Source organism: Phalacrocorax carbo, chromosome 6, assembly GCF_963921805.1.
Source record: "Phalacrocorax carbo chromosome 6, bPhaCar2.1, whole genome shotgun sequence".
NCBI lineage: Eukaryota > Metazoa > Chordata > Aves > Suliformes > Phalacrocoracidae > Phalacrocorax > Phalacrocorax carbo.
Genome location: NC_087518.1, coordinates 35418340 through 35445871, shown reverse-complemented (window position 1 = coordinate 35445871; position 27532 = coordinate 35418340). Strand labels below are relative to the sequence as shown.

The 27532-nt window shown below is 40.3% G+C and overlaps 1 protein-coding gene across 3 annotated transcripts in view; it reads right to left on the bottom strand.

Annotated features, from left to right (window-relative positions):
- Positions 1-27532, bottom strand: part of MTA1 (metastasis associated 1) — an 89611-nt gene that overhangs the window by 56769 nt on the left and 5310 nt on the right. For all 3 annotated transcript variants that reach the window (XM_064454697.1, XM_064454698.1, XM_064454696.1), the window contains exons 2-5: positions 13282-13349; positions 10848-10941; positions 1908-2034; positions 1669-1732 (exon numbers count right to left, since the gene is read on the bottom strand). In XM_064454697.1, coding sequence (XP_064310767.1) covers positions 1669-1732; positions 1908-2034; positions 10848-10941; positions 13282-13349 — 353 coding nt within the window. The remainder of the gene's footprint in view (positions 1-1668; positions 1733-1907; positions 2035-10847; positions 10942-13281; positions 13350-27532) is intronic.

The following is a 27532-nucleotide window of genomic DNA, read 5'->3' as shown; positions in this document are numbered from 1 at the left end:
TTACCCTCCACCCAAGCACATTTGTGTTCCTGAGCTTTTAATTTCTTTACCATCTGTCCAAGTTAGTTTGCACCACAGCAAAATACCATGCTAAGTGACAGGACACATTCAGGGAACTCTCTCATTCTGTGAAATCTCTAGGTGCCTGCTCAGTTTTAAAAATAACCTGCATCACTCATCCTGCATTTTGAGAGTTCAAAAGGATGAAAAAGAGAAATCTCTTTCTGTTCCTACATCTGCAACCGAGCTGTTGCATGATCAGAGAAAGCCAGTTGCCTTCTCTGTCTCAGTGTACCTACCTGTAACATTAGTGATAACAGAAGTGTCTTGGAAGCAATCGAGAACAAATCCTATTAGAAGTTGGGTACTAGTAAATCTGAATTAATTTCAGTTTTGATTACCTTTTGCTTTCAAATCAGCATATCCTAAGCTGCTAGCTGGTAACAAGCGTTTCTGAACACAACAGCCCTTGTTTGATGTGCTGCCATTTGGCAAGCCCTGAGCCGACTCGACATGTTTTTAGTTTCACATTCCAAAGAGAAACCCAACTATTTAATCCCTATGCTTTGTTTAAAATTCTCTTAAACTAGAATATCAGATTAAAATTAATCTTATGTTTAAATAAATACTAAAGAAAGTCAAAAAAGCATTTAAGAGAAAGCCCAACTGTAAGACAGACTACAGTATGCTCCTTGCAAAAAATAACCTGTTTTCCCCGTTTCTTAAAGGCCGGTAATGACCATTACCCTACTGTTTTTAATTACAAGATTTCCTCTCTTGTATAATATTTTAATGTTTTCAAATGCAAATGTAATGCTTGCAGATGTATTCAAATAATAATATACTGAAACTGTCCGTCGATCTCCCAAGGTAAAGCTCCCAGATTGTCAAATTCCAAGACTGTCAAACCCAGCTGGCAACCGAGGTCTAGCCACAAATAAAGGTATATAAATATATCTAAAAGAATAACAAATATAATTTTTAAAATCCAAAAATGCCTGAAAACATACAATCAAGGATTTATATTTCGAATAGCGATTAACAGCACAATACAATTCCATTTCAAGTGTTCAGTTTGAGGTACCTTTAAATAGCCACATTGTCAAAATTTCTGCAGAGAAGTTAATCAACAGTAGTTTTTCAAGGACCTCAGTGTCTGTGGTGGCATATTAAGACTATAGGTAAACAACAGTGAACTCAAAACCCAGGGAACTAAGTTCCTCAGAAATCTGAGGCAAGTTGAAGCTTAAACAATATGAACATAAATCGGTAAGATTTCAGGATAAAGAAAATATATAGAATTACTGCTTGCTGGCTTGCCCTCTCTTCATATTTACTCCATCTTCCACCCTGTCTCATCTGGGGCATAGCCTCCAAGTTTGAACTTCCAGACTGCCAGGCTGATGAGCAAGTAGGGCTCCCTTTACAGTGGGAAAGGCAGCTTACTGTCATAAGATTGTAAACAGCAGCTCTGGCCTCTAGATCCACCAAGTTTTATACCAGAATGAAAACTGTATGGAGGCTAAAGCTTCCCACTGTCAATGCCCATACAGTATGTGTAGAAATGAAAGAACCACCTTCTTTTTAGAAAACTTGTAAAAAGCCACCAACCCTATATTGTGCCAGAATAAACTGTTCAAACTTGACAATTCACAAAATGGTCCATACCTCCCGTTCCAGATATGATTTAAGGGATTCTGTCTCATTTAACAGAGTAACGCTGCATTTGCCTCTAAAAAAAAAAAGAGAGAGTAACACATTTTATGAAAACATCTTAAATGCTCATGGGATTCACAAGATAGTATTACTGAAGTTGTACACAATTTAATCTTACACTGAAGAATACTTGAATAATAATAAAGCCATTTGGTTTTTTAATAAAAAGCATTGGAAAAAATAGTCATTACCTAATGTGTGTGGCTGGCAGAGATTCCAGCTGTCGTGAGAGAAACAACTCACGATGTCGTAGCTGATGCTTCTGTTTCTCTGGTAAATCAACCATTTCTGGATTTTCCATCTCTTCTTCCATTTCTCCTAGTTAAAGAGAGACAAAATTGATAATCAAGAACAGTGCAAGTATTGACTCTGAGCCAATCGGGATGAGCTACTCCAAAGCCTTTGCTAAATAATACACATAATTTAGATTAAATCTAACTTCACCTGAATCCCCACATTTCAGCCAACTAACAATTAGATAATTAGTATAGCGTTTAAATTATGCTTCTGAAGAATTGTATTTATTCACCGCTGGGATCAAAGCATTCCAGGTACACATGGGCCACACTGGCTCACCAAGCTGAAAGTCACACAAATCTGCTACCAACAGACAGAAGAGAGCTGCTCTTGGGAGACCATCACTGCACCATTAAGATTCATCGGGAAGAAGCTAACACACGATAAGTGAGACAGTAAAAGCTAAGTCTTTCCTCTTTGCCAGGCATCAGCTATATTAGACCCTGCTCCTCTTTCAGGATATCCCAGGCTGTCCTATCCCAACTTCAACACCTTTTGCCAGAAATGCTCACTGAAAAGGTTAGTTTATTTATTTAGTGTGTTTTATTGTCTTCAACCCAACCACAGCCAACATATCACAATGACAAGATTAACTGGCATGCAACCAAGTACCTAAGGCAAGTCTTGCGACCTGCCCTACCCTACTACACCACACGCATTTGACTGCAATACTCCTGCATTTCAAAAGCTTGCTTTATTCTGCAGTCAGAATCCACAATCGCTGCCTTTGAGCTATCCAATCTCCATCCAACCAGTTTTTAAACAAATGCCAAAGTAAATATATGAAGTTACAACCACACCGATACACAACTGATCCAAAACATCTTTAGGCACTTTTCTTGTAAAAATTAAATTATTAGTATGTTTTGTGTTTATTAGCAAGCATCCTGTCAATTATGCAAGATAAAGCTGTGGAAGCCAAAACACTCCAAGAAAGCTGCAAAGCTTCTCTGTGATGAAGAACTGCGAAAGGAAACATGACTTTTTCCTTCCCTATGAAATTAAGGCTGTTACTGCTTATTCCAAAACCGTGGGATAAGTTTCACTGACCGTAGTAGAATGAGCTGTAAAGTCTCATACAAGAATAGTAAAACTCTAATTTTACAGCAGCAGTACTCTTCAAAAGAGAGCAGAATTATGCCTGCAGCTTAATTCAACAGTTGCTGCCAAGAAACATTTCTAGTGAGAAACACATACAGGCACAGTTATGACTGATACACCCTTAAGATTAGTTAACTATAAATCTCACCGTTATCTCAAAAGAAAGCAAACAGAGATCTCCATTTTATACAACACTAAAATTGCACCTAGTTTTAAATAGGCCACCATTATGCCAAAGGGTGTGACAAAAAATTATGCACCTTTCAGGTTCCCCACGATTTATCACCGTTTTACTGTCCTGGAAAAAAACTTGGGGTTTATGTGCCCCTCGGGTAAGCTGCTCCAAAAAGGAAGAAAAAAACCACAGTAGCATAATTAAACCACACTGCAACATACAATAGCTCTTACACCACATGAGCTGTTAAGCGTCCAGCAGCATGTACTTAAATTTCAATATTTTCCTAGGAACTACAACACCAAATTTACATTTCTGCCACAGTTTCATGGTTCTGCAATTTATTTACTGAAATGGATTCTGTTTTAGTTGAAAATTAATATTGTGGCTGCTGACCTACACTATAAATACACCAGCAGCAACCCACAAACAGGTCAGCAAGTTCCAAGCCAGCTTGCCTAAAATCCGAAGGATGCACAAATGAAAAGGCATTCAGGCCTGCCCTTACAAGAGCTTTTGGAGAATGAGTAGTGCACTGTATAATACAGGAAAAATACCATATGGAGCAACCTAATATCTTCAGTGTATTTAATAGCCTAGAGCTTTTAAAAATTACATTTTAAAAAAATATATTAACAACTATGTGCCAATCAAATTTACAGACAAAATGAAACCACCCATCACAACCAAGCTAATCTCCAGAACCACATCCCTTCAGCTAGACTCATCTTCCAACTAGTGTTTTATTTATGTGCCTAGCTTTTGTAATAAAGTAAGAAAGGTGGGAGACACATTTTCTTCTTATGCCATTTCTGCTATGCACAGCCTTTCAAAAGAAAAAGGGGTTTTTTTGTTTGTTTTTAAAAGACAGACATTTCTACAGGTAACAAACAACTCCCCCCGCCCCTTGCCCTGATGTAAAATTGTCATAGTTCATGAAGACAGGAATATTCTAAGAAATAACAAATCTACACAGGCATCTTCCCTGCTTTTCTAAAGCCATGATTTAGTACTGAAAATAATCACCTGGCAAATGCATTTGGAACTAAGGGAAGGAGGAGAATACAGGGCGGGATCCAGCACAGGAACCTCTCTGTCTCCCTGAAGTCATGCAACAGTGGCTTTGACAAAAACTGTAACTAATATCACCTCGCTGCCTCTATGCAGATGGCAAAGGCTTCAGTCAAACTGTAAACCACAACAGGGGCTGGCCCAGCCTCAGGTTCCAGTAAAAGCCTCTGTTTTGCCCTCCTAGAGCCCAAGCACTCAAGCTCTAACTGAAGCAGACTTCATCCTTGAGGACGGTGACCCTTGAGAAATAAGGACCATAGTCTTTAAAAAAAAAACCCACACCACTCCAAAAAACCCCATACATTTTTAGGTATAGATATAAAAATAAAAATCTTTTCAGAAAGACTTGCCTGCGTTTATGGCAGTACTGCAGAATAAGTGGTATGGGAATACAGTAGGTGCAGTACATTGGGACTCCAATGCTCTCATAAAGCCTTACTTCAAAATTAATCTCTCAGCTCAATAGATGTGCTTGTGCAGATTTAAAACTAAACATTTAGTCTTAATACAAACACTAATATATTGTGGAAGTAGCCAGTGGAATCCTGCAAGGAGTGTATTAGATTAAGTATTATTTGGTATTTGATGACAGAATCATTAATAGCACATTAACAAAGCCTGAAGATGACTTATATTGAAGATGAGACAGGCAGATTGGAAACAAACAACGAGACTCGTGTGAAAACCAACATATATGGGGAAAAATAATTGGAAAGAGTAAACTTTGAGTTGGCAGGAGAAACTCAACAGGCAGTAACTAATTTAAAATGACTGGGTGTGTGAGATATGAAATTAAACATCAATATTTGTCAGACACGAGAAGATTGGGCTTTCTACAACATCAGAGGTTGAAAGCACCAGCCCTTTCTCTGGATTCTGAGTGTTGTACAAGTAGCTACATGTCAGAATTCAGAAATACACAAAGACAAACGAGATACCAAAATTAGGTTAGAGAGCACATAAGGTTATCCAGGTTGGGAGACAGTCGTAGTAACAGAAACATTAGAATCATAGAATGATTTGGGTTGGAAGGGATCTTTAGAGGTCATCTAGTTGAACCCCCCTACAATCAGTAGGGCATCTTCAACTAGATCAGGTTGCTCAGAGCCCTGTCCAGCCTGATCCTGAATGTTTCCAGGCATGGGGCATCTACCACCTCTCTGGGCAGCCTGTGCCAGTGTTTCACCACCTTCATTGTAGAAAATTTCTTCCTTATATCTAGTATAAATCTGCCCTCTTTTCATTTAAAACCATTACCCCATGTCCTTTTGCTACAGGCCCTACTAAAAGGTTTATCTGCATCTTTCTTAAAAGCCCCCTTTAAGTACTGAAAGGCTGCAATAAGGTCTCCCTGGAGCCTTCTCTTGTCCAGGCTGAAAAACCCCAACTCTCTCAGCCTGTCCATGTAGGAGAGGTGTTCCATCCCTCTGACCATTTTTGTTGCCCTCCTCTGGACCTGCTCCAACAGGTCCGTGTCCTTCCTGTGCTGAGGACCCCAGAGCTGGACCCAGCACTCCAGGTGGGGGCTCACCAGAGCAGAACAGAGGGGCAGAATCATCTCCACGACCTGCTGGCCACGCTTCTTTTGATGTGGCCCAGGATACAGTTAAGCCTTCTGGGCTGTGCGAGTACGTTGTTGGCTCATGTCCAGCTTTTAATCCACCAGCATCCCCAAGTCCTTCTCCATAGGGCTGCTCTCAGTCCCTTCATCCCCTGGCCTGTACTGATATTGGGGGTTGCCCTGACCCATGTGCAGGACCTTGGCACTTAGACTTGTTGAACCTCATCAGGTTCACACAAGCCCACTTCTCAAGCTTGCCCAGGTCCCTCTGGATCACATCCCATCCCTCAGGCATGTCAACTATTATTACTATAATTATTTAGCATAGTATCACTAACAACAAAATGTTTTTTAAAAAAAAAGGAAAGGAAAAGATTGGGGTCACAGCATGGGGAAACAGAGTAAAACCAATGCTATTGACCTGTCAACAGTTCCTTCAGCAGCAAAGGAAGCTTGAACTCTTGGTACTATAACAGATCAATTAAACACCTTAGAAGGACATTATAGAAGCATTGGCATTTGAAGAAATTAACAATACACTACCACATTCCTTCTCCTAGGTCCAGTTTCAAATGGTCTATATTAAGCATCTGTCTCATTCATCTTCTCTCTACCAAAACCAAGATATTGATTTATAGCTATAGGAAATACGGTGAAAGTTTTAACGGACAGAAATCCTCATACCTTGACACTTCAGGAGTTTGCCATATTATCAAGACATCCCACTACGACTCCTTCCAAAACTTTTTGTGACTGTCTTTTGCAGACATGGCCACCATTACAGGTAGCACACAGAGCAAACGGACACTATTTGGGGCACTTAGCTTATCTTTCATCACTGCACCACCCCCAGAAGAGAATAATCACAATTTCTTCTCAGTAATAACAGAGCCAAAAGAATAACTAGTGGATTAATGAATTCGACTCCTCTTAAATCTGCACGTGAGGTGTTTGAAGAAAATGGAAGAAATAAACTCATTTGTGAAGCTGTTGTCAAATTGCATTTTGACTTGTGTTACCTAATATTTTAAAAAACCCCAAACTTAAAAAACCATCTACCTGTTTAGGCACACAGGTCTCATGCAACTTGTGGACTGACTAATGACACCTCACAACTGCAAGAGATTTATCTTTAGAAGCTTTGGCACTTACAAAACCATGTTGCCAACTGTGCCTGGCACCCAAACACTAGCTGCTGAAAGCTAACCATAAACCTGCCAAACCGCCGGAACTAACTACTCACAGTCCTCCAACCACTACCAACTAGAGACCGCACTGTTTTACAAATCAGGATACATGTTTTTAATGAAGCAAAAACTGTGGTCATCAGACAGATCACCAGTAACTGGGGGTGACTGGGGGCGGGTGGTGAGAAAGAGGGGACAGGAGGTTGTATTCCTGCTGTTGGAAATATATAGTTTCTTATATAATGCAGTAAATAAGACATTATATATAAGTTACATAGGGAGAAAATACATAGTCATAGCATCCAACAGTAGCTTGAAGAGCTCTTTTCAAGCTTCTCCCACTTCTCTTCCATCAAGTTCTGTCTGCAATCTTGTTTGCATACAATACTCTGTCTTAAACCACTACAAAGTCTCTGGGCAAGAACATCTGGTGATGTCTCCTGAGAACGTCTCCTACTGGTGAAGCAGGTTAATTTCAGAATCAGGTGGAGAAATTCCCTAGAATAATTTGTGAATTGATTAAAGAGGCTTATGAATGAAAAGTGCTAACAACGTATGGAAGCCATTATAAGGCTGAAAGATTTATAGGACAGCCTGGACGAGCCTTCTATCTTATGCTAAAAATAGTAAGATCACAGATCAAATCCAAGAATCAGGTTGCACACATCAGGTACTAATTTACAGTCACCAACTAGAGAATAAGGTGCTTCCAACTCATTTCTCTTTATAAAGAGTTATGAGAAAAGACAACATATCTCAAACATCTATTTCAGATATCTGATGGATTATACAAGCTAAAGCATAAGCACTTTTTTTTTTTAAACTTTGAAACATTCGTTTCACAATCACATTTTTTCCTTCCTTTATTGGAAGAGAAAAAAATATTACAAAATATACATATACTTTTTCCATTCATGTTCTGGCCGTATCTTCCCATTAGTTGGTTCTCTCACTGCATTGATCTCAACAGTAGGTCTAAAATAAAGGCATCTTAAACATAAGACTGTGTGAATCCAGAAATGTCTGCAGTCAGAAAGCTCCATTAATCAGCTGAACAAAGGCAGTTAAAAGATCAGCGATGCAGATACGTACATCTACTGCAAATGCATCAAAATGAGGCAACAGGAGACTTTATGGAAATGAACTCAGAGTCAGTGACAGTGTTGAGTATCCGTACTAGAATCTTAACATCCACAAAATTTAATTTCATTATATCATGCAAGATGTAGATTTTTTTTCTTCAGAGTAAATAACTAATGGCCATCCAAAAGCTTAATTTTACTCTCTTCTCCCCGCTTAAAAAGAATGGAAGCCACACAACAGCACATTTATCTACATAAATGGAAGTCATTTAGTTGCAATTTTATTCTGCACCAGAAAGAAACATAGTGGAAAAAATGTAGTTACTAATGAAATTTATACTAAGAGACAGCCTCAGTTGTCTTCAGTGGCTCTGTTAATAGGATTGTGCTATAAGAGAAATTTCCTGTCTTTCAAAAACATATTCATATGAACAATGAATTACTTCTTTGCATTTAAAACACCCTTAAAATTCTTATCAGAAAAAGAAATCAGCCTTTGCAGGTTCAAAGAGTATTTATATGGGTTCAAATATTTTTAATTTTCAGCCTGAGATGTGCATTTCTTTGAATCATTCCTACCTGCTTCCTTTACTAAATCTAGTGAAGTGAGACACAGACGAAGGAATCAATAGACATGTTGTTATGATGAAGCTCCTATTAAGCCTCAGTTTTCTCGGATAAAATGAGTACTGCTGCACTGAAGAGATATCAAAAAAGCTTTGCCTGCTATCACAATTCTGCAACGCAGCCAGCTCTCATCTCAGTGCCACGTGATTTTTTTTTTTCCAAGGCATGGTTGCAATGGAAGGACTTATTTGGACTTGAATCTAAAACAGAAAATATTCAAATTTATCAATAAGGGGCAAGTTTTGCTGCATGTTTTCCCCAACAGCACTACAGCACTGAGAACACAGCAAGACATTCTATTCATTGTTAAAACTGAATATCTGATTTAATCAATCCCCATGCAGTACAACTATGTAGATCTGTATTACATATACATCACAGTCTATTCACATATACACTAAGCAGCACATTAAAAGGCAATGATGCTTGGCAGCTAAATCATAACTTTGACATGCCCAGATCCAATTGCTTCTTTTTCATTTATGTATGTGCCTACAGGAGATCCTTGAATTACAATGAGTGATATGGCTGTCCATGCTTTTTGCTAACTTTTAAACGATCTGAACACCTATATCCCACATACTCCATTGTTTATAAGTAAAAACATTTTAGTAACTCCACCTGCTTACTCTTTTTCTCCCTTTCAACATGTCTGTTTTGGTAACTCTCTGTTTTGTTAGTACTGTGTCCATCACCTTGCAAGGACGGGATGAGAGGGATGCTGAACTGGCAGAGAAAGGTGTAATGAACCTAAACCTAATCCTCAGTGGCAACTAGAATGGAGTCAAACAGGCTGGAAGCATGCCAGATAAAGTACCCAACAACACGTAATATGTTGCACTATTTCTCCCCCAGAGACGGATACTCCCTTTGTGAGCCAGTTAGGGCTCCATGCTCATCCAGTTCTGAGATTTTAGAATGCACAGATCTACAGCAGCTTCTCAACTATTTTATGTGCTTTTTTTTTTTTTCAAACTATCTGAATTTTTTTTTTTTGCAGTATCTTGCCTTACAGATTTATACAGGCAAGCTTCTCATCTATGCTGACACATAACTGGTTTTCGTATGCACTTAGAATTTTAAAACTGTTTCTATAATTGAAAGAGAATTGTAACACTAAATTTTTTTTTTTTTTAAGAAATAAGCTTCCATCCCCACTCAGCTAGGTATCTCACATGCCTACAACCTCCTTGACAGAGAAGTACATGCCAACATAAGTTAACACAACATTCTGTAAGATAATAAAATTCAATAAATGAGTTATGCAACACATACATGCAAATGAGGACAAAGTAAGGTAGCATGAACAATGCCCTAAATTTTACGATAGTTTAGCTTCACGTTTATTAGATCACAAAGTACAATACTCAAAAAAGATAACAGTTTTCAAGTCTCCTCTCAACATAGACAGTATTTTCCTAACACAAGGACTTGGCGTATTCAAAATAGTGATACGATGTCCTAAGATTCAGTGCTTTTAAAATGTATTTACTGAGCATATTCAGAAAAAAGCTGCCACTGAGAAAAACATTGCTAATATTGAAATGTAAAGAGAATTCCTGTTAGCCATGTTCAAGCTGGCCATGTTTCAAGTTGGTTTCCTATGATCAGACTATTTGAATAAAAGAAAGTTTGAGGTTTGTTTTTTTTTAACCTTTTAACCAAACAGAATCATTCATGAGAAGTGATATATGAGACAGCAAGAAGAATGTCTTAATTTTGGGGATAAGGGCAAGTAACTTCTATGAAGCAATAAGATGCCTTTATTCAGCCCTATCTGAAACCTTCTATCCTGTCCCTACCATGGGATACCAAGCCATACATCAAATGATGGGGTAGGGGGGTGGGGGAGGAGAGAGAAGTGGGGGCTGGGAGGGGGGTCAGCCAAAGAAGTAATGCAATTTGCTGAAGATAGGTACAGGAAAAGGACATTTAAAAATCATAATATTGATATTTGGAACTGCAATATGGAAGTTTTATCCAAGTTTGGCATTTTTGCGTAGAAGCAATTTGAACACAAACAAGCTTACTTGCATGTTTGTCTGCCAATACAATAAGTGTACTTGATATGTCTCTTCTTCTGTAGAAGCACACCACCTTTGCTTCCACGTTTCCATTGGCAGTCTGAAACAGGAAAAAAGAAAAAAAATGAGCACAAATCAAGAATGGAACTGCACACACCAAACTAGAAAACTTCGTAATTTGGAATTTTGCACAAGAGCTACTTAGCATCACCTTTTAGCATCCTCCAGCTGCACACACACAATCTAACAAACTCTGGTGTGGTCCATGCCACTGCAGGGAAACAGAGTTTGGCCCTTCCCTCCCAGTTGTTTCTGTGGGATCACCATTTCTAGCAGTTACAGATGCTTAAAGGGGTGAGAAAACACACTTGCTACTTTTCAGGTGATGCCTACATTTAGCAGAATTCAAAAGCATCTTTAAAATCCTAATAAAAATAACTGTGAAATATAACAGAGTTCAGGTTTAGGCTGTTCTCCAAACTCTGTAGGACAGTAGGAAAACAAGAACAAACCCAGCCATTATTGCTTTCACAAAAGAAATCACACAAGGTTTTCCTTCTCTGACAGCACTGGTGAGCTAACAAAATCATTCTAAAAGGAGAATCAAGGAAGCTGCACCAGGCAATAAACTCCACACCAGTGACAACATACAAAAAGTCTTGATTTTTGAAAGGTTTGGGATTTTTTTTCTTAAAACTTTTAAAATTATGCAGGTGATTAATCTCTTTTAAGACGGTATCTGCCAAATTGTGAAACTGGCTTTAAACAAACTCTAGGGGAAATACACCTACTGGTTTCTACCAGCCCCAGCCAATCTACTGTCTCTAAAATAAACAAACAAATAATGAAAGCGCAACTGAAGAGGAGAGTTGTATCCTACTACTGAAGCATCCTTGAAAACCATAATAATGGCACACAGTTTAAGAAACTAGAAGACTAAGATGGAAACTCCCCTCCGGAAAGTCTGCAGAAAAGGTAGTGGACCAGCAGTCTGTCCACAAGGGAACAAAATAAAAACTGATATACACGCTTGTTGATAAGATGTGAATGGAGGAAAAAAGTTTCATCTTTTATAATACTAGTTTTCCTAACACGAAGTAAAAAAATATCAGACAATACCTACATGCATAAATATTCCCCCTTGCAGCCGACCAGTTTTTGGTACAGAGGCTGCAAAATTTCTATCCTTTTCTGTTAAATAATTCAGAACTTTTAAATTTTGAGGAACAAAAATACAAAGGCAGGAGCCATCTTGTTAAAACACAGACAGCTACAATGTAAAACCATCTACTTCTTTTAATTGCCCAGGCTTCATTTACACCCAGTGGAAAAAAAAAAGGCAATGCTAGACACATGATTCATTTCAACCTGAAAGACCCATTTCAAAGAGTAGGTCAGAGAAATGACAGCTCGAACAAAAGTTGCAGTAAGATGAGAGACCCAGGCTGAAAGTTCTTTTTTCATAGGGGGGAAGAATCAGGAGGGAAAAGAGGGGAAAACAACACTTTCCTATGAAGTGATCAACAAATCTGCACCCTGTAACTGATGGAATACAGCTATTGATACCTCACCTATGGACCCACTGGGAATATATTAGGAACTCACTCTTGTGTCCTTAATGGAAGACAAAGTATTTCTGCAAAGCACCTCCACTAAAAAGAAGGTGTTACAAGGATGTCCTAGGCCTTCAGATTCTTTATTTGTCATTATACTGATAAATTTTCTCTTCCAAGTAACTGCTTTAGAAAGACATGTTTTTCCACCACTAAAGAAAAAGACCTAGTTTTAGTCAGTTAATTTAAATTCAAATCCAAAACAGCAACATTACAAAAGACACGCTGGTATTAAACCTGAGAAAGAGGCGTGTTTAGGACACAGTAATGGCTTCAGAATACTCTTCCCTCCTTAACTAGATAAAATTTCAGCATCGAGGACTTCAGCTGGCTTCCCACATACAAGCTATCATGCTTCCCTTTTAGATCCAATGAAAGGGAAATTTGGCAGATTAAATAATACACTGGCCCAAAGGACAACCAGCAAAGACAAAGTCTAAGGAAGCAGATAATAGCTCCAAACCTTCTGGCTGAGCAAGAGTCTCCCCCAGGAATGATCAAATTACAAAGCTCTCCATCCTCTAGGCAAACTGTTATATTATCTTCATATCACAAGATCTTGGCACTGAATTGAAGAACTGCAGAAATTTCCTGCCCTACAGGTGGGCATAATCACCTTGAGAATGACCTACCTTTATGTTCCGTCCTTTCATACCAAAGGAGAATAATCTAGCAGGTCTTAAAGCATTCCAGAAAATTATGAGGACAGAAGTATTTTTAAACTTCTAATTACCAGAGAACTGCTAAAGAATTCTTTTGATTTTATTCAAATCAAACAGATCATAAATTCAATTAACTTCCAAGTCTTGACAGAAGAATTTGTTTACCTTGTTGAGCTCTTCTATTCTTCGTATCAAATATGGGTTACTTGAAGAATTTTCGAAGTAGACATAATCTGGCAAAAAGAAAAAGAATTTAAAAGATGAACTGCTAAAAATCTAATCAAAACCTCACATGTATACCTGTTAAAGACACCATACCAAATTAATTTCTTGGCGGAAGCAGTATTTCAAATGTTCCTACTAAATCCAGGATTTTAAGCAAGGAAATACAAAATCCATGTCAGTATAAGGAACATATATTAGTGCAATCTGAAGGCCATACACTCACTCTAAATAAAAAAAAAAATGAGCTCTACTGTCAGCCTGGAAAGCAAAGCATATGACCTTCTTTCTCTCTCAGATCAGATTATTTCCACTTTGATCACACTGTTTTCTTTATTTGCTTCCTCTTCTTTCTTATCAAAATCCAGCTACTTTCACCAGCAATCTTTTTCACCAGTGATCTTTTCTCTTCCCCTCCAGCACAGCTTCAACATATTGCCCATTTACTTAGAATAGAAATAGATTCATTCTTTCTCTTTTATCATTTCCTCTACTTCCTGGTCTTTTACACCTGTATTATCCTAGAATATGCTCAACAAAACCCCATACAGTAAGCCAAACAGGTCAGTGGTGCCCATATTTCCAAGTAGGATAAACATCTTAAGTTACAGGAAGAAAATTAGTTCTTTACCCAGGGTAGTGCCTTAAAAAAAAAATCAGAGAAGCATCAAGGAGTGCCATATGAATAATTCGGTATTACTGAGCTCCAAGTTTAAAAACTCCTTTTTACAGCTAAGGAAACAGAAGCTCAAGAGTCTTGAATGGGCTTGGCCTTTATCTCCCAATACTCCAGAAGCCAGACCCGAAGTCTTAAGTGAGGCAAAAAGAAGGCTGAATTCACCTCGCTACTGCAGGCAGCCACCCACCCTCTGGTGCTGACCTTGCATGCAGATCTAGAAACAATTCCTTCCTTCCAAGACTATCTACTAAATTTAAGGTGATTTCCCTCCAGATTTCCCAGTTCATTTGCATTTGGAGCAAAATGCCCATAGCCCTTGGGCACAACTAAGGTAACCCGCAGAGAACACATTAGCATGATGCTCCACCACTGAATGGGTGTTTAGTGGTGCTAGCCTTTTGTAAATAGGGGCAACTACTGAAACTGTTAGCCTCCATCTCCCTGAAACGCTCATTAAAAGGGCAATCAATATCAGAGATACTGTTGCCTCCTCCCCAGCCCAGAGGAAGGAAGACACCCCCCAGGGTCTCTGCTCCTCAAAAGCTGCACCATGAGGGTTAACGATTCCCCTCTTATCTCCATCCAGGGTGGCCAGGGAGACACCAGAGCATTTGCCTATCACATCCTATGGCAGCCCTTCCAAATCCCCATGTAACACTACTCAAGCCCCAGAGACAGATTTTTTCAGGCTATGGCTTACAGCTCATGTTATCTGTAAATCTCCCTGGAGTTAACAGACCAAACTACTTGCTGCGGGAGACACACAAGCACAGCAGCAAGCGCTGGGCAAGTGACCCAGCAGGACACGCAGCCCTCACTAACTACACACAGCTCAAGTGCCCTCATGTCCCTTCAACAAGGCTGAGCTACCCTGGGAGAGTGGTCACAAGTCAAGAAGTCCAGAGGTTACAACTCAAAGAGCAGAAATTTCCCAAGGTCTTGTTTTTCCAAAGTCGCAAAGTCACATTGACAATATAGTCTCAACACAGTCTTAGTTGATGAGTGATGAGTGACAAGGTTGCGATGCCAATACTCAAACAGTGCGCATCTTGGGCAACCTAACCATACATAGCGTAACCAGGGCTAACACAGCATAGAAATACTACATTCAATTTCTCATATTTTTGTGCATTCTGTGCTCCAGACCTCTCAGACTGATCGTCAGCTATCTTCACACACAGTAATATGCATCTGAGCGACACCAAAACTTTCTTCCTGACTGCAAGAGTCGGTTCCTCTCAAATGTCACTCCCCTGCAGGCTTTAGACTGAAGAATCACCTCATCTAAGGAATTCAGACTGGACATCTGGTTTGTAAAAAAAACAAAGTTCCCAGAAATTATTAAAACACCCAAGTAACCAGATCCTAAATTTCCACTCCCAAGCACCCGCTCTGTGCGGCATACCAAAGGGGAAACAACAGGCTCAACAATACTATCACCAACTCTACCAGAAGTCACAAAACCAGAAAATTGGCAGTTTCAGCTATAACAACTGCTGACTGAAATAACAATGACAGGCATTAAGCAATTTAAAGATCAGCAGAGTAAAGAAAAACCTTTTCTCCCACAGCAGAACTACCCATGCTCTACAAGGGTGCTGTGGTGGAGGATGTAGAAGTTTCCAGGTGTGTCCAAGCTCACTGGCCACCTCTCACCTTAAGGCTCCATCACCTGAAGAAAGGACAAGTTCCTTCCCTCCACCCCTCTCATTACTCCTAAGACAACCAGCTACCCCTCACTTTAGGTACTTTGGCTGAGGCCAATGCAAAAATCTTACATTTGTTAACACTGTGACTGAAAATGAAAACTAAAGGAAATGTCAATCTCTGCCTTGAAAATATAAACTTATTTTTAATTCCACAGGTTTCAGGTGATCATTACAAATCTTCATAGTTCACATAATTTTTCTAACAGGTTTTTTGTGTGCACATATTCTCACAGACAGGTTTTCTACCTCAAGTGAACATTAGCCCAATTTTTCATGTAACTACAGTTTATTGATTGTAAAACCTGGCATGGATTTAAGAAAAGTTTATCACAGATGAATGGTTTACCAAAGAACAGCTCACAGTGATATCAACAGTTTTGAATAATAAAACCCCCAAAACACTGCTTTGCTCGGCAGCAGTAACATCCCCAAACCCACACTCTGTGACCCGTAACTGCAAACAAACCTCACACAAAACAGCCAACTGCACATCACTGGCAGAAAGGCAGAACCCAAGCTGTCCCACCGGATGCGTCAAGAGCTGACACATAACACAGCGTAGAGGTGCATATTTAGACCAGTGCTTGATGACTTAATCACATCACAAATGCACAGCCCGGTACATCTCATCCATGTTTTAGACTAATCCCACAACTATGTTAAGCATTTCACCAGTAGCTATGCAACTAATGGAGACCTATTTCCCATTACTCAAATTACCTGGAAAAGGGTTTCTTCCTCTCTGCCAAGTAATGCAGAGTGCACTGCAAATCACATAAAACAAAATGTGAGCAGATCAGAGGGGAGTAATTTGCATTTTCATAGGAATTTTAAATACTTAAACTAAAATTAAAATGCTATCCTGCACAGAGAAATGCTTGAGTTACTCACTGTTCCACACGTATAATGGAAATTTTAAGTTCAAGAAACTACTTTCCAAACCAATGCTTTAGCAGGTGAGAGCACTCCTCTGGAATTGTCCTATAAGCCACAAAACCCGTGAAGGCTGGTTTCCTACACACACTGGGTTTAAAGGAGGTAGAGCACCATGCTCCATTGACCCCTACACTCCAAAACATCTCCTTGCCCCTTGCCCGCCATCTCCAGCTTTCTCCTATGCTGTGAAAGTGCATCCTTCTCATACTGCCTACCCAACTAATACTATTCCCAGTTTGCTTTCAGGACACACGTTCACACACATTGGATAACAGAAACTTTCTACAGGCTCCCAACAATCCAGGTGTCAATGGGAGACATCCTGTACGTGCACAACAGCCAGAGTCTCTGTGCCCTGTGCTGAAACAGAGGATGGGGAAAGAGACAAAATTAACAAACCTCTACACAACAGGAAGATATGCATCTCAGCCTCTACCACAGAACAGGAAGGAAAGAGTATACTAAAACAAAAAGTTTAGGGACAGAAAAGTAGAGCCTGATAGCAAGCAAAACAAGTCAGACTCTTCAAACACAACAGACTCACTGTCCTTGCTAATTTATTGGCTTTCCTATCTACACAACTGAAGAAAAGGACTAGCCTATCTGCTCTGCACCCCACAGGCACAGGACATCTCCTTACCAACAGCAACCACCATAAACACACAAAGCTCACCCCTTACCACCCAACTGCGTGAACAAAGGTTGGAGACTCAATCCCATACCTTCAGAACAGCTTGCAGCTTAAACTCACAATCTCTGAATTAATCAGCCATGCATCCACATTACAGTCATAATTAACGGCATCACTTGTGCACATTAAAGAATTCCCGATGATCAGGCTAAAGCAATGACTGAGGAGTGTGGCTGTACCACAAGACATTAAAGACCATCATGCATACCACCACCTTCTGACACAAACTCAAAATTTATTCCTTCCTCTTCCCTGTACTGTTATGGAGCAGGAGTACCCACATACATTAATATACCCAAAAAGCTTCTCTATCCTGTAACATTTTTTTCTGAAGCTGAGAATATACACAACTTACTAGAAACCTACACGTACTGAACTGCTGTAACACAGAGACAAGCACGCTTGCAACAGTACAACACCTAAAACTAGAATGACAGCCTACAGGTCACAGAAGATGGAAATTTCCCACAACAGCAGTAAAATAATTGTCCTCAATTAGCAGTAAACATAGACTTTCTTTCTGCTGTTGTATACTTTTAAAGACATTACTGCAAAATAGCTTCCCCCTCTGCCCTCTTTATGTCAGCTGTTGATTAAGTCTACATCAGTCCATGGAAAAGAAAATCAGGAGGGGGTACTGCAAAAGAAAGAACACACACTGCCTAGAGGTCATATATTTATAAGATTAGAGCTACCTAATAACCTTAGAGGCTTTTAGGTGATCAAGTTGCAAAAATGCCCAAAAGTATTTTTATCCTTCCGAACTTACGTTTGCCTTTCAAGCTACAAGCACTCTTTGAGAACTGACATCTCTGAATAGTCCCTACCTTACTTCCAGAAAGTCTTACACGCTACTTACTGCATTAGCCTACAGATGTACTCAGGTCATGAGGGAGGCTGAAGCCTTCCTCTTCCCAGACTCACTGCCACTGTTGGGTACAACATGCATTTCCAGACATGCGATAAAAAGTAACTTCACAGTCACAAATACCACCCGTGCCCAATTCACAAAGCTCCTGCCTGAAATTAAAGATGAGCATCAAGAGAGCGTGTAAACTTATGATGACCTGCTTGCTTTATGACTTATCTTATGGGAAATATATGCCTCCTCAATCTCTGGACTTCCAACTCAATTGTGGGCCAGTTTCTTGCAGTAAGCTCTGGTTTTCAAATTATTCAGCAGCTTGGTCCTGAAACTGTCCATCACTTCACATTTTGGATAATACAATCCTTCCTGGTCTACGTTCTCATGAGAGAGGAGGCTGGAGAGGCTAATGCTGCTTTCAGCATACAAGTCAAGCAAACTCACCTGGCAAAGCCCAGGTACCATTGCCTTCTGGCTGTTCAAAAAACAGCATCACTCACAGCACCTGTCACCTGATGAAATGTTTAGTTACAGAACAGACAAAGTTTCAACAGAGAAAGCCTTACCAGCACAATGTTTTCATTCCCAGAAATGCAGAACTGAAACACTTGTTTCTGTTGCTAAAAGAATTATGAGGTCCAAGACACCTAGCAGTACAGGGGAACCAGCTATTTACAATTAATGTCCTTCACAGATTAACAACGGTATTAAAGATATACTATCAGCACAAGTTCAATTCATATTTACTGGACAGCAGTATTTGTGGTTACTGCACACACAGGACACTTGCTGCCTTGTCCTCAGCTTGCTGCACCACTACAGGCAATACCACTACTACCCCTCAACTCCTTAAAAAAGGAGTGGAAACGGAGCAAAAACCCAAGCACACAGGCATCTGAAATACCTACAGTCATTTAGTGAGGGACATGGCAAAAGCAAGCACCATCTGCAGAAATCTCCACTCCATACAATTATCAGGAAAGCATCACTAAATTTAGTGAGGATAGGTTGAGGTACCCCAGTTAAATCAAGCTAACTTTGCTCTTCTGAGCAAAAGGCTCAAGAGGATAGAGATCAAAATAAATAACCCTTGACTGAAAGCTTTAACTGAGATACACGTCCCAGTACAGACCATGCTGGTGAGAAGAATCCACTGCTCACACCATATGCCCCCTGAGACTAGCTGCTTGGTCTCAATGAAAAGGCTTAGCCACAACAAAACAGGGAAAAATTACCTAAGCAAAGAGTTCTCACTGCTAAAGCAGAAAGGCTGGTTTTCACCAATGGATCAACATTAACACACCACTGCACCACTTCCTTAAGCCCAAAGCCTGCAGTAAACTTCCTAGATATAAATTAGCAATGATGGCTCAACTCAGTGTGTGCATGTCCACCCAGAACAGTGACTACCCTGTCTCTAAACACACAGTGAAAACAGTCCCAAGTTGGGTAAAAACAGACAAGGCTTCCTTCATCAAGGCAGGCTGCCATCCTCAAGAGCTACCTGTCACAGGACCCAGCAGCCTCTGGCAGTCAGGCAAATGTTTTAGGTCACCATCAGGTCTACAGACGTCGCAAACTCCATTCAATGAGGGTGGGATGGCTCCACGCACAAGCAAAGTGATCCACAGCCAAATTCTCCCGATATACTTGCAGCTTCTCAGGCTGGAGCCAGAAAACACTCTTAAAGGAACTGTTGCAGCCCTACCCTTCCCTTTATGATTTCCTACTTCAGCCTGGCAGTTAATATTCTTCACTTGATAGTTTCTCAGCATGACTCCTCTGCTACCTCCCATAGTTTTCCAGGTTCAGCAGATATTGAGAGTTGGCCTACCCAGGGGGCTATATGAGCACACTCCCTCCAAAATAGTGGTTATGCCTAGTTAATTGCATGCTGAAATTACATGTATAGAAAAATCTTGCTGTTTTGTAATCTCTCGGGGAGATTCTGATTGCACACCAGAGGAAAATTTTTCACAGTGAGAACAGTCAACCATTGGAATAATCTCCCCAGGGAAGTGGTTGACTCAGACACTTTCAAGACTCTGCTGGACAGGGTGCTGGGCCATCTTGTCTAGACTGTGCTCTTCCTAGAAAGGTTGGACTAGATGATCCCTGAGGTCCCTTCCAACCTGGGAATCTGTGAAATGTTTTTTCCTACTATGAGACCAGCCCTTACAATGGAAAGTTGCTTTTACCATCCTGGAGGGCACGCAGACAGCATAACAAGGGTGTCTATACAATCCTGAGCCTATAGGGATGTACTGGGAAGACAACAGCCTAGATACTAAAAAACAAATATATCATCGTAACACCCATGTACCAAGCACTTTAGTGGTAAGCAAGCATACAGCCTCTCCAGATTCTATCAACTCATAATATACGGTAAAACCTCTAAAAAAGTATTTATAGATGTGCATATACAAGGATACGCAGTATGTTCAGCTCAACTTTCCCCTTCCACCCCTTCTCCATAAAAACCAACATGTCTTGAAAGAACCCTGGAGCTGTAAAGTAGAAGATTCCAGATACGTGCGAGGAAAGGACAACTCAGTTTCATTTAATAAACTAAAGCCTCTATGATGACAATCAAATTCCAAGCATGCATCTAACACACACACAAAAGCATGCAGAAGCACTACTCAAGTATGCTTTGTACTAAAGGAAGTTCAGCCTCACGTATTCAAAACACATGGCAGAAGTCCATGTTCTCAGTTTCATACCAGCTTCTACTCTTATTTTCAATAATAAAACATAGAACAAGATGCTATTCCGGGCCCCGGCAGTGAGAAGGGAAAAAAGTGGCAAACTGATATATACAAATGAGAAATCCATGTACATTTTGCCAAGTCCCCGTGAAACACACACCTGTACGAAAATGGGTAGAAGCTGATAATCAGTGCAAATACCAATACCTTATTTTGTCATACTTCAATATCATACTTTAACTCAGAGCCAGCATGCTTGTAAGAAACAGGCAGTTGATTGTCTTGAGTTTGTTAATTCATCTCTTTTCCTAATGGCTAAACTCTTATTCCTAAAGGTGAGTTCCTCTGGAGAATGTGATCAAAGCCATGAACACAAGTAAGCAGAAATAGGCTTTTGTCCTCATCTTAAAAATTCCCCAAGCTGTAAAACGCACAAGAAACAAGGATTATCTACACCTTCATACAATAAATGAAATGTTCACGTTACATTTTCTTCCAAATGTGCAGAACTTGTATCTACAAAGGGACAGTCAAAATCACTTGCTATTTTGAGATGAAACCTACATATCACTTCTTCTGACTTGTCTCTAAAATTCCAGGTTCAATATTCCCCAAACTATAACCCTAAAGTAGATGTAATTCATGGCAAGGTTCATGTGACATGACTACAGATTACGCACAGACCTAATAAAAAAAACCTGATATAAACTTTTAACACTGTAAGCTCTTCTCATGTAGTAAGAAATACTACCAAAAAAACCCAAATAAATCCAAAACCCAAACCTCTGGAGGACCTGTAATGGTTACAAACAAAAACTCAACTAACTATCACACAACTCTACTCAAGCTAAGAAACATTCTCTACCTTTCTGGAGGAAAAAAAAACCCTATTTAAGTTAATGACATGCAACCTGCTTGGACAAACTGACAATTGCTTGATCCAGTTTAAACTCTGAAACATTAAGGGATTTGGAACTTCCCAAAGGTCTTCTGTTCTTTGTTTTCTATTATGTCAAAAGAGGAGAAAAATTCCTGTCCAGCTGCCTCATATAATTTTTTTGCCTGATTCTTAAGGAAACAAGGTTTATGCAACTGCTTTATCCATGCATTAGTTCTTCCCTAATAACTCCTGACCTCTTTGATTTAAAACATTTCACAGAGGGACAGAAGTCTCAAAGATAATTAAGGTCTGATCACTGTTCCCTATCTTAAAATCATAGATACTAAAACTATGAGAGAAAGCGAGAAAGGTAAGACAGACAATTAGAAATATGAAATGGTTCCCACTTCAGAAACAATTAATAGACTAGGTTTTAAAGCAAATCACTGGAGATTCGCAGCGTTTGGGGGAATTATCAAAAGTGCTTGCTCTCTTATGCACCCCCCCAACACCTCTATTGTCAGTGTTGTTCAAGGCTTGATTAACTTCTGATTCATTATGACCAAGCATGTTCCCAAATGTTTACCCTCTCTGTCAGGGAAGAAGGCAGGTATTCTGTCTAGCAGCAACAATCTAGAGGCTCAAGATCCCAGCTCTAGGCAAGGCACAGAGTTCATACATACAGTACCTTTCCCAGTAAAAGTGCAAAATTACAAAGGAGTGGGAGCAGAAGAAGAACCACCACCTCACGGAAGAAAGAACACGAATTTTATATAAAGTCAACATCCTTATTTCTGTTCCTCACAGCACTGTTGGCCACTTTCAGTTGCAGATGATCTGTGGAAAAAAAAAAAAAGGACAGCAATCTGCTGGTATTTGTGCAAAAGGGGTTATGGGTGTCAGCTGTACTTCATGGGTCACTCTTCTTAGATAAGAACTATGCCATGCTAAAGTAACTGCTACTAGGGATGCCAGCTTAAAGGTAAGGTAGGGAGAGGAGACTGTACAAACAAGACTTGAAAAGAGAATTTTTAAGAATCCTGGAAATAAAATTAAGTTTCCTAAGTACTACCCTGAGGATAAAGAAGCTATTCTGCTGCTAGAAATCAATTACATGCTGGTACAAGGAAATGCATTTCAATTAATCCACTCCCAATATCCCAGCTATAACTGAGGCATATTTGCATGTGGCACTGACCCTTTAGGTTCACTAAGTCAACTCCCTCCAGCTTCCTGCAGGACAAGCCTGCACCAAATATTCCTGGAGAACCACTTTCTTATTCTCTGCTTTACATGAGATATCCAAGTATGATTCGAAGTCCTCTGGACACAAAGCCTGTTCTGTATTACCTCCTCTGCCACTTCAATTCCCAAGGATGCAGCCATACAAACATTTTCTGCAGTAGCAAAGTTGTGAGCCTACATAATTTCAGCTGTGCCACTACAACTCTTTGTGGGGCAACACCATGAACATGCCCATGGAAATAATCCATGCTTAAAAAAAGGAAAACCTTTCCCCAGAAGCAGGTTGTAAGGGAAACCAGGACAGTCTGATTTACAGAAGAGCCAGAGAAACATTTGAGCAGATGGAAAAACTAGTAAGAAGAGAACTCCTTAAATCATGGGGGAGTATTTGGGGGACACACATGACATGGGACAGGAGTATCCTCAAACTGCACCTTAACAATCATCATCTCTAGCAGCCAAGGGAACAGCCTGCTCCATTGCAATTCTAATGTTTTTCTTATCTGTCCTTATCAATGATTTTCCAGAAGATGTTTAGGCAGCACAGAAGATGACAAGAAATCAGCTTCATGTTCCCTGTAAGTATCTCAAGAGTTGCAAAACAAGAAGCTCTGAAGTACTCAGACATCAAGTTTGGTATCACCCTCAAGAAACAAACCACCAACAAAAAAAGTTGTGGTTTTTTGTTTGGGTTGGTTTGTTTGTTTAAGAGCAATGCTTGACTTCAGTTAATCAACGTGAATTAACTGCTTGGGCCATGGTATGACAGTATATTAAGTCCAGGAGTAGGAGTTTCGGTGCCAGACCAAAACCATCATGGCTTCACAATGTGAAACATGGACGCAGTATAAACTCCTGCCATAGTTTTGCAGATGTTTCTTCAAACAAGAGTGCCAGTGAAGCTGATTCATCCCCCACCCTCTCATACCACCCCCTCAAGTTGTGACAGCTTCTCCTAGGATGGGAAGAGGCAAGCACGCACGTGGTAAACCTGATTAAGAACTCACGCGGGTCAAAAAAATTGTCTCCCAACTAAACCAATTCCCTGACCTGCTTTGCTGCAGAGGCACGCTGAGCTGCATAAGCCCAGCTAGGGAAGTAACGTGAGGACAGTAACAAATGTCTGCGAGCAGACACTGCTTAAATCGACACTGCTACCAAAAGAAACATCCACAGAAACTGTCTCACTTGGTTGGTTCAGATTTGCTCAGATGTTGACAACTTAACTCTGTACGGACAAGCTCTGTGCTAAATCAGGAATCATCTGCTCACACCACACTAACTTTATGCTTGGTCAAGTATCGTCTGTGCTTCTACATCTTGCATAAAGGCATGAAGTCCCTGAATTAACCAGAGCACATCATGTGCAATTTAACAGAACCGTTACCATGGGCCACATCTGACACAGTTCACAATTGGTGATCTGGCAATGCACAGAACCAGAGCTGTGAAATCCCAGGCACCATGAAGACTAAACAGCTTGCAAGTAACACACGTGTAAAAGACTGGAGAAGTCTAAATTTTTTTCTTTCACTTGCAAACTCACTTTAAGTCTGCCAACTAACTTCTTCGCTTTTCTTCATTGATCAATGTCAAGTAAAAATTATCTCATGAACACTCCTCCTTCCTAAAGATGAGCCAGCCAAAATGCTGGAAAAGGAGACCATGCGCATGGTTCCTTCTGGGCTGGGCTACACAGCCTGAAAGCATCACCGGTACTTCATAGGTTCTTCCCCTGAAAGTGATTCATCTGCTGCCTCACTTACTTCAGCAAGCAGAAACTGAGGTTTAGTTAGGAGTCATACACCAAAAACAAACAGATGTTTAATTCTGCACAAGACCATGAAGAAAACCTCATTCTTCAAGACTTAAGCCTTCCCTTATGGCTTAAGGGGATAACAAATTGAGGAAGTCTTCACATTTCTCACAAGACACACTACTCGAGCTCACATCCCAGAGGCAACGGAGATGTAGGCAAAGGACAAGCCCCCACAGTGGCAGTAAACTGATCACCCAAGATATGGATCAGGAGCTTTGCTTGAGGGGACTCCTCTGTTTAGCCAGGCCTAGGTCTCCTCCAACCATCAGAGCTTGTAAGTAAACACAAACATTTTTCATGGAGGTCAAGCTGAAATTTCAAGGCTTTTTTGAGAAGCAAACAAGTAAATCAGAAGTACACAGGCTGAATTCTTCGCTGAGTTAAGAATGGTTTTCACGCGTCTTCAGGCATCAAATCATGTTTAATCCACTAAGAATCTTCCAAAAAAGACTGGTGTGCAAGAACTGCAGGAACAGCGAGCGTGGGGGTCAGAGGACAAGGCATTTTCTGAAGTTTTCTTCCTTAAATTCCTCTTAGGCTTTACTGTTTATTTAAAGAAAGTTTGTGAAATATATGAACGTAAAAAGGTTGCCTGATATAGTGAAAGATTAAATTTTGTTATGTTTGAATATCCAGCACTAACTCTGAGGACCTCACAATGTATTAACCTCCAGAAACAGCTGTATCCTATATCCTACCGGACATGAGAAACTTGCCACCTGCAATGGATAATAAATTAAATTATTCATCTAAGCACCAGTGGTTCAACCCCCTTTGAACTGTGCCATAACAAAGAAGGTTGTCTTTATTAATGTGAAAAATTCCTCAATGTCTTTCTCTACTGAAATGCTTTCTTACGCATTAAATAATTACAGCAGAAACTCATTAGTTCTTGTTAACAACAGACAGTCCAACAGACCAAATTTGGTTTTACAAGTGAAGAGGAGAGGAGGAATCATACCAGACTTTAAAAAACACTTTGAAGCAGGGCCTCTTTGTATTTGAGCTCTACAGTAGTAAGCTCCGAGATACTAAAGACCCAGAACCATAATATCTTACAAGAGCACCTTTCCTGACAGTTCCGGTTATCTAAACCTCACAGGGAAACTCAGGCAAAGCAGCTGAAGGGCTTGGTCAGTTACCTGTTTGGGGATTTAAAAAAATAATGATCTTGCAAAACAATAAGATACAGCGTAAAAACTCCTTACTGGTTGCAGAAGTAACACTGACCTAACAGATCGCTTGTTGCCAGAAGATGGGCAAAACTACAAGGCAGCAAACTCCAACAGTTCATACTTATGCTTTCAAGCAACCCCAAACAGCCCAGAGAGAGTTCATAAACTGAAGTAAAAACAGTAACAGCAACCACCTTATTCTCTTTTTGTCCTACTGGGGAGAGATTAAGCACTCTTTATTTAAAGTTAGGATGTTTAAATATCAAAAGTTGCTTGAAAAACAACAGCTAGATGCAAGTGAAAGGAAAATCTCTTACATTCACCCAAAATCTCAGTAGTTAAACAAAAGGAGATGCTTAAAGAGTTTAAAAGTCCCTTTTCCACAATTCTTATCAAGTATCTTTTAATCACCATCACTGAAAGGCAAAACACACAAACAAGACCAATGGGCTCCAACAGCTGCCAAGAACACCACCAGGGCACTGTCGAGGTACGGCTCGGCTGCCCTCCAAAGCACTGCTGGACGGCTGCATCCCCCCACCCAGCCCTCCCAGCAGGCCCCAGCTCCCCACCCACCAGCCCGGGAACTGCTTAACCTCACTAACCCAACAGAAAACCCTCCCTGTTGCTGTGCTGACTTTCTAACAGGCCAGCAACACCAGCCTGGCCAAAGAGGCAGCCAAGAAAAACGGGAAGAGGCAGCAGGTGAGCACCAGCCTGCTGGGGATGAGGAAGGGGGAAGCCAGATTCCCCCCCACCTTGGCAGAAGCAAGCTTACTGCCTTCACTCCATTTTGCCAGCTGCAAACAGTTTTACAGCTATTGGAAATCCACGGAGCACCTATCGACACAATTGGTATAGGTCTAGCCCCCAAACACACCTAAGCTGGCTGACAACACACTCCCCACCATGTGACACTTCTCAATTAAAGGCTAAGGAACACTGAAGCAGTCCGATATGGGGGAGAGGGGGAAGGAAAGGAAGACCGTAAAACACAAGAAGATAAACTCTTGTATAACTAGAAACAATGAAAGGAAAAGATGAAGAAACCCACTGCCTGGCTGTTGCTGAAAGGTGATAAGCTAGAAGCTGTCATATATTTATTAGGGCCAATGACTGCAGAACCCTGTTAGTAAGTTGCAAGAACTCACTCTCATTTTTATTATCTTTACTGGTTATTTAATACCTCTCTCTACTAAACCCACTCTCAGCTCAAGTTACCTTCAAACACTCCACTTCAGCTAGAAATTAATAAGGAAAAAAAAAAAGCCCAAACAAACCACAGTAACTCCTGCAACCCAAAGTATGTACACATGGACAACAAAGTAAGGGGACAGGAGGGGGTTTACGCATGCACCTGTAGTTAAATTATCTGAATTAGATGCTCCAGATCCAGACTCAATGTTTCTGTGCAAGTTTCCTCAATACCTCTGTACCTTGGTTCCTTACCAGGAAAGGCACAGAAAGTTATTGACATCATTGTGATG